Genomic DNA, 8816 nt, shown 5'->3' on the forward strand with positions numbered 1-8816 from the left:
CATATATTTCTTATCCATTGTTTGGTTTGATATATTAAAGTATTGCATAATTTCTAAAAGAATTATTTGTTTACAAAAATGCCCTCAAAACTAGTCCACACTCTAACTTTTTAAAAGAAACATATGTTGAGAAATGTTTTTGTATGAAAAAATTTTAAAAAATTATTTTATTTGTCTACCTATATTGTAAAATAAAATAAAATATTTATTTATAAATAAGGAAATATGCTAAGTATTTATTCATTTACTAGGGATATAATTTTATTTCTCACTATTTGGATTATTTTGAACTTGCATTAATATACTAACTAACATATTTTAAACAAGCATAAATTTTGAAGGATAATTTTGTCTTTAACTAAGCTAATGCATGCATTAAAACCCATTGCATTGCTAATACCATTGTTTTCTCTGCATTAGTTATGCATAGGATAATACCAAACAGGATGTATAACTAATGCTTGCATAACTAATGCATAGATTCAAAATGTCTACCAAAAAATATATTATTAATACACAAAACCAATGCATGCATTAACTTATCTAATGCATCCTACCAAACGATCCCTAAATGTATTAGTGCTATCGCCTTAAAGGTGGAGAATATTTCCCTGGTTTCGACTTACCTTCTCTCTTCTCTTCTCTTCTCTTGCAGCTGACAATCTTACTCAACCTTGTCACGAGCCTTTCAAATATTATAATTGGAACTTCTACACGCTAATGTAATTTTTTTTTAATTCTCTCTAATAGATTGTCATTATCTGAAAAGGAAAATTTGACTTTGTAGTGCTGGTTACGGAATTTGACACCCTTTCAGTTCGATCCTCAGAATATACCACAAGCACAAAAGTACAAGGTAACTGAGCTACAACTTGTGTCTAATAACGTGATTTTATTTCAAAAATATAATTCTGACAATCATGAATAAAATATGAAATTCTACTCTTAAATATTCACTATATATCTGATGTAACGTGAGTTTGGCTTTTTTTGCTGTGCAGGAAAATTTGACCCAAAAGATTGAGGCAGTTGCAAGTAGGAAAATCTAAGGTTAATCCAAATTCACCGACAGTTCGTTAACTCCCAAACAACAATGTTATTTTGGTCCCCATATATATCTTGTCACTGAAACATATGTGATTCAAGCTTCCAAAACACCCATTTGCTCTAATAATCAAAGAGGAAAAAATGAATGGTCGGGATCTTTCTAGTTAATCAAAAGTTTCAAATTCCAACGTTCGAAATAAATAGTAGCGAGTGCTTTAGTAAAATAATCCAACTATATGCAAAATACAAAAATTATACTTTTAAATGATAGTGATAGTGCGAGTTCTACATCTTATTATTTTCTTTTTCCATATAAGAGAATGAAATTTTATATCAATTCGGTCATATCAAGTCATGTTCTTGAGAGTAAAATGAAAATACTTTTTGTCACATAAAATAATTAAGACAGAAGGAGTAACATATTTGGCATGCAATTAACAGCATTATATTGGTTGCGGAAAATAATACTATTACTAGACCTACTAGAGCAGCATTATATTAGTGTTGTGAAAAATTACTGAGTCTATTACTCAAACAGTCACTCAACTATACCAAATTATCTCCTAAAGTCACTTTACTTTCGTTTGTAACAACAAAGTCACTGAACTATGCCTATTGCACTCAGAAGGCCACTCAACTAGATTTTCCAAATTTTGGATCGCCAAATACTTATTTTTACCCTCTAAATTATAAACATTTATCTTTTTTTTTTTTGTGTGCATATTGCACTCAGAAGGTCACTCAACTAGATTTTCTAAATTTTGGATTGCCAAATACTTATTTTTACCCTCTAAATTGTAAACATTTATCTTTTTTTTATTTTTTTTAAAACTTTTTAATATTATGATTTTTCCTTTTTAATTTATATTAATGGACTTACCAATAGAATAAATAATATTATTTACAAATTAAAAAATAAAAAGTATTTAAGCAAATATAATGCTGGAATAACAAAATAATGAGCATAATAAAAAAATTAATTAGAATAATTTGTTAGTAATAATAATTTTAGTATTAACAACAAAAATTCAAAAATTTATTTACACAATTCGGAATAAAGAAAATAAAGGTTGTAAAAAATATATTTCATGCACGTAATATACAAATAATTATTTAAATAAAGGTATTTTTATAATATACATTATATATTCTTAAAAATTATGCTCAATTATATTATTATGTTTCTACTAACTTTCCGATGACACAAAGTTATGTCACCAGAAAGCAGGGGGACTATCTGTATAGGGTAAAATATATTATGTTAAGTCGTGCATGGAATATATATAATATAATTGAGCATAATTTTCAAAAATATATAATGTATATTCTAAAAATACTTTTATTTAAATAATTATTTTTGTATTACATGCATGGAATATATATTTTACAACCTTTATTTTCTTTCATTCTGGATTGTGTAAATAAATTTTTGAATTTTTGTTATTAATACTAAAATTATTATTACAAACAAATTATTCTAATTAATTTTTTTTACTATGCTCATTATTTTGTTAGTCCAGCATTATAGATGCTTAAATACTTTTTATTTTTTTAATTTATAAATAATATTTATTTATTCTATAGGCAAGTCCATAATATAAATTAAAAGGAGAAAATCATAATACTAAAAAATTACAAAAAAAAAGAAAGATAAATATTTATAATTTAGAGGGTAAAATAGGTATTTGGCAATCCAAAATTTGGAAAATCTAGTTGAGTGACCTTCTGAATACAATAGACATAGTTCAGTGATTTTGTTGTTACAAAATGAAAGAAAGTTGACTTTAGGAGATAATTTTAGATAGTTGAGTGACCATTTGAGTGATTGACTCAAAATTACTTGTTACTTGGAGCTCCTACTTGCCTTCAACGAAGGGATCAAAATTAAAAGCAATCACTTGCATTTGAGTCCGATTTCTGTAACCCCTTTTTGTTTTTGTCTTCCCACTCCACTATGGTAGTATTCCGTCAATATGTTCATAGATATATATATATATTCGGAAATTTATGTGCACAAAGTACGAATATTTTTGGTTAGAGAATCTGCAAGTAATCGTCTTGAATTGTCGTTCTTAAATGAACAAAATCTCAATTTTCCAAATAAAATTACATACTTTTAGAACTTGTTACAACAAATATTTGAGAAAAGAATTCCAATGTCAAATGGGAAATGAAACATGTAGTATTAACATTATGCCATTATGGTACCAAAGTACTACTAAACGAGCTACAACTTGTGCGTCTAATAATGTGATTTTAGTTCAAAATATAATTATGACAATCGAAAATAAAACATGAATTCTAATATTCTTACATACAAAAGCACTAATTTATCTGATGTAACATGAGTTTGGCTTTACATAAGAATTTTTTTCTTGCGGGAAAATTTGACCCAAAAGATGGGGACAAATTGCAAGTTGGAAAATCTAAGGTTAATCCAAATCCACCGACAGTTTGTGAAGAGCCAAACAACTATGTTAGTAGTAAGTTGTTACACGTTTTGGTGCCCTTTCCTCCCCCATATCTCCTCACTCAAACATATGTCTCAACTCCGAAGCTTCCAAAACGCCCATTGGCGGAAAAAAATATGACTTTTCTAATTTAATTTTTATGCATTGACGCTATAAAAAGGAGCATTGGAGTAACATTAAAGTTGTTTTATATGACCTATAAATAACGAGCAGAAAAACACCACTTGAAGACGCTGAAAATAGCACAAAATTAAAGAACCCTACAAACACAAAACTATAAGGAAATCTCCATTTAGCTGTTAGGAGGCTTCAACATGCACCTGATGTTTGCTCCAAAAGATGAAAAAACTCTTTACAAAATTAAATTCTATTGTCCTAGGCTACACAAGTTTCATTGACATGCACAACCTTTTTCTTTTTCCATGGTAAAGAGGTGGGTTTTACTTAATCAACTTGAAATACAACTTTTTCGAATTGAGTCAATAAATTAGCGTTTAGACACTTAATCTTGAAAAGTTTCTGAGTTTGTAGACCTTCCACCGTATATGTCAAGTATTCTATATCTTCCACCGTATTTAATTCCTACCTTTTAGATGATTAGGATATTAATTCCAGTATAAAAATTTAAAATTGTATTTATTCACTGTTTAATTATTGATATTAGCTAATCCAAGTATAAATTCTATACTAAGGCACCATCCGCAATAATTCTAAGTCATTAAACGAATTAAATAATGAAGTTCATAAAATATACACTAATACACCATCTGCAACAACTGTAACTACACTATATTCGATTTTCTTCATTTAATAAATTATATCAATAAAAGAACAATTCACTGTATTTGATTTATCCACTTTAATTTGTACAGTAAGAGGTTCCCTATACTTCCTATTTTCAATACATGAATATCAAACAAGAACTAGTCACCCAAAAACCAAAAAAGTTAAATCCATATTGCAAACCCCTTTCTTTTTTGTTCCCTTTTTTTTTCTTTGTCAACCTTTTCTTTTAAAAGGAAAAAAAACCCTTCTTTTTTTTACTGGAAATGAAGATTAAAAAAGAGTAATTTACTAAGACGTTACTTTAGACGCCACGGTTAATCATCTCCATGTACTGCTGCATAGACTGTTGTCTCTGCATTCTCATATCTTCATTGAACTTCTTGATAAACGCCTCCACTCGCCGATTCAACTCGTCGGCACTCGGTGACGGCTCTTTCACCAGCTTCGCTGCCGACGGAGACGGCGAAGCCGACGGCGAGTCGTAGTTTGTTCGGTCCTTAAACGTCTCCGACTTAAGCACGTGCCTCTGCTGCTGCGGCTGTTGAAAGGTGGTGGAATTCTCGTTTTCCTCCGGAGCGTCCACCGTCACGTGACGTCTGTGGTCTTGAAAGGTGTCTGATTTCTTCAGGTGTCTCGTGAGTGGCACGTGACGCCCCTCTGTTATCATCTTCCATGTGTTCTCTAATGTCTCCGGCTTTTTCGACCTTGCCACCCTCAGTGCCTTCAGCCCTGAAATTATCCATTTATTTAATTTACTGATATTAATTTCAAAATTTTATTTAATAGAAGTGGCAAAGATAGATACTTTTATCTGAATAAATGGATAGGAACAAGAGATAAGGGTTCTAGTGTGACGTCGACGCGATTTTCAGATGACACCATTTACTTTATATAGCTAACAATATACTCATGTACTTTTTCTCGTCACGTCCCGTTTTATGTAAGGATTCGGGAAAAAAGGGATGAAAATACCTTATTTTTATGTGAATTGGAAATTGGAAAAGGCTTTTTAAATAATAAATTTTAAACTATTGAATATATATAACATAAAATACATTTTTGTTTACTTTGTTTCATGAATTTATGTGACACAATTAATATTTAAATGTCAAAAATTAATTTTTGCTTTTACTATTTATAAAAATATTTTAAATACTACCTATTTCAAATTACTATATTTTTTTTCTTATACCAAAAATTCAAACATATAAAAATATTTGAAATTCTTTTATGCCAAAAAGAAAATGTCGTGACTTCAAATATAGTCTAGTAGTAAATGAGCACTAAATAAAAAGGTTAGTAGTTTTCACGTACCTTCTGGACTCGTTTTCACAGGCGGTTTCCGGTTACCAAACCTAGAAGAAACCAGAGGTTTCTCCGTCGCCTTCAGTAGAAGAAGCTCAGTTTCAGTGTCAGCTTCCGGCGCTGGAGCCACAACAGATTTCGAAATCACAATCGCATCACTGTCAACAGGCTCATCATTCACACCTTCATCTGCAGGATTCACATCCACAACACTAGAGCCGTTCACCACCACAGGCTTAACCTCCAACACCAGCGGTTCGTTCACCGGCAGCGGCGAGGCCGCCTCCAACACTTCCTTCACTTCACTTTGGACTGAATGAAGCCCCGAATGAGCAATCGCTATCAAATCTGACTGTGGAGGTGTTCTAGCAGTAATCAACGGCTGAAATTGATCGCTGGAGCTGGACTCCTTATGGTTCGAGGAACGAGAAGTGGCGGCGATGATGATGATAATACCGTTGATCACAACGTAGAGATACGGAGGCTTAAGCCAAGCTATAACGGCACTCCAAATAGTTGGGAGTTCGTAAAACACTAACGGAATAGAAGCTTTTAATACCATCGCTAAGGAAACTGCACCAATTGATATTAGTACAACCTTAAGCGATAGAATTAAACTGTTCGTCGACGGCGCCATTTTAATTTCTTTGATAACCTTACCGAAATTATTTGCTTTCCAGTGAGTGTTTTGAGTTTTCCGGTGAGTGTTAATAACTGTAAAGGAATCAAAGGAAGAGCAGGTGAAGTGGATTGGTTATGGAAAAGTGCTTTGGGGGTTGAGGAGTATAAATAATCGTGGAGGCTCGGGGACGCGGTTTGTGGGTTATGATGAAATCTGGACCGTTGATAGGGGTAAAAGAGAGGTTTGATTCTGGGCTGAGCTGGATCAAGAGTTGCCACTTGTGAAGGATGAAGGCTGGCCCACGTGTTTGCTGATTTACGGTATTTATTATTATGGATAAAGCAATTTGTTTTGTAATTTAATTTAATGGTTTTTATTAAATTTGCTGTTAATTTTTCTAGAGATAACGAGCTTTTAGTTTTAGATATCTTGGGTGGAGCTCGAAAATGATGTTTGAAAATGGAATAATTTATATCTAAAGAGTATTAGATCATTAATTTTTTTTTGACAAAGTGAAAAAGAATATTCAAACGGGTATATTAGGTGAGCTGTGTTTTTGTCGCTGGCAAAAGGGAAAAGGAAAAGAAAAATAAAACAAATTGATGTGCTTAAGTCTTGTCAATGTCAAAATCGAACTCTTGAGCTATTTTATGTAAAAGGAAAAATAAGTAAGCCGTATATCCAAAACACTCCAAAGAAATTGTTCATATTAGAAGAAGAAGAAGCAAATTGCACCTAAAAGATGCATGCACTTGTATCATTTACCTTTCTTTTCAGTCATCTTTCTCATATTAAGCTCCCAAGTTGGCTGCAAATAAATCTTATGTATAAGAAAACAAAAATAAAACGAATTTTCTAACGAACTGGATGGAAGTTTTATTTAAGTATTGGTCATTAGGCTATTACAAGAGTCATGTGAATTAAGGTGCATGTCAAAAAATAAATAATTCTGAACTGTTTCGTATAGGTAATTTTCTTCAGTCTTAACTATGCAGTTTGCATCACTAACCTGAATTATTTTGAGATTTGGCACAGATTCAAAGTAAAGCTTCTTTCTTTAATTTACAAGTGGAATGGCGTGTGGGGTGTGGCAGTGAAATGAATGCAAGTGTAACTCAGAGCTGGCAGAAAAATCTTTCTAGAAATGTAAAGTTTCCTGCTAAAGTCAGGTAAATTTTCTTAACATGCAAGTAGTACTTCAGAGTTCTATATTATTCTTGACGTGTCAACAACTTTTTGAATATTAAATATTCAGCGACACCCACACACATACACACTTTTATAACGGTCAATTTAAGGACCGTTAGTAGCGGAACTTTGGTAGCGTGATTTAGAAGCCCGGTCCTATGGCCGCGCTGTTGGCTCCATTTCTCATTCTCACAAACACAACTGACTTATGGACCCGACAATGGGGTACACCCCTAGCCGACCAACTGCTTATTGCTACTTTTCTTTCTCTATCTATATTTTCCCAAAGGCAAACGAATGCTTGAAGAGGGAGTGAAATTACCTTATCCTAAACTTCGCAGGGAGGGTAAATTACAACAACGACAATTACATATGCAGTGTAATTTCATAAGTGAGGTCTAAAAAGGATAGTGTGTACGTATAGATCTTAACCTTACTTATCTTGTGAAGATAGATAGACTGATCATGTTTCCGATAGACCCTTCGCTCAAGGAAAACATAATCATATCAGTTTAAAAAAAAGATACGGCGGTGAAGAAGCCATGAGAAAAAACATAGTAACTACAACCATAAAATAAGATAACCAAAGCAACAGAAACAACAAGTAATAATAGAAATCTAAGAATATGAAATACTAGACTACACTAGTATTACTTGTACAGAAAAGCAATGTAGGTATAAAAGAGAAATGCGTTCGACTACTTACTAATCTACTACCATATTCCTCTAAATCCTTATTGTTAGAACATGCGCAGCGGAAGCAAGCATACAAACCAGGCATCAAATACATGTAAACTAGACAATGCAATAATAACGAGATTTGAAGCACTAACCTCTTGAAATAGTTGCACAAATCTTCCAAACAGCAAGAATTCAGGACTGCAGTCTTCTGCTATTTGCCTAGTAAAACCTTAGACGATTTTGCTTTTGGATGGGCAAGAACAATACAACTCTAAAAGGTGAGTTATTGGGTGAAATTAGTCTTCCTTTAATAGAGCTATTTTGACCGAAAATCCTCCTCCAAAAACGTGTAGGATTCTCCTTCTACAAGAAGAATCCTACTTCAACTCTATTAGATGATATTTCTGCCAATTTACTTTTTACCCAAGTCTTGTCCAGGTTTTTACTAGGTATAGCTGTATGGGTCTGAATTTGACCGACCACGACCTGCAGTGAGCACGACAGATGGCCGAGCACCTGTGAGTCGATGCCCAGAAGGGTATGACCTTATAGTAAGAGAAATAATAATACGACCTCGGTGGTAGAGGAAGCATATTAGGGGACATTGAGAATATTCCTAAAAGAAGATCTTTTGCATGTCGTTTCTACGCTACGAGGGGGGGGATTCCTCAATATATAAGAGGAATGAGAGCCTTGTAAGGGGGGGGGACTCTGAA

General features: G+C 32.7%; 1 protein-coding gene across 1 annotated transcript; it reads right to left on the minus strand.

Annotated features, from left to right (window-relative positions):
* Positions 1-4286: 4286 nt before the first annotated feature.
* On the minus strand, positions 4287-6361 carry LOC104241639 (uncharacterized). The gene is made up of 2 exons (XM_009796584.2): positions 5619-6361; positions 4287-5033 (listed from the first exon to the last, which is right to left on the minus strand). Exons 1-2 carry the CDS (start codon positions 6244-6246, stop codon positions 4606-4608), a joined length of 1056 nt encoding a protein of 351 aa, XP_009794886.1. The 5' UTR covers positions 6247-6361; the 3' UTR covers positions 4287-4605.
* Between the last annotated feature and the right edge of the window lie 2455 nt (positions 6362-8816).

The sequence above is a fragment of the Nicotiana sylvestris genome, chromosome 2 (assembly GCF_000393655.2).
Source record: "Nicotiana sylvestris chromosome 2, ASM39365v2, whole genome shotgun sequence".
NCBI classification, from domain to species: Eukaryota; Viridiplantae; Streptophyta; class Magnoliopsida; order Solanales; family Solanaceae; genus Nicotiana; species Nicotiana sylvestris.

Bases quoted from the DNA above. Each gene is read 5' to 3' on its own strand.
- LOC104241639 (XM_009796584.2), bottom strand. From the start codon at position 6,246: ATGGCGCCGTCGACGAACAGTTTAATTCTATCGCTTAAGGTTGTACTA. The intron at 5,034-5,618 runs GTACGTGAAAAC...GGATAATTTCAG, and splicing joins TGTGAAAACGAGTCCAGAAG to GGCTGAAGGCACTGAGGGTG.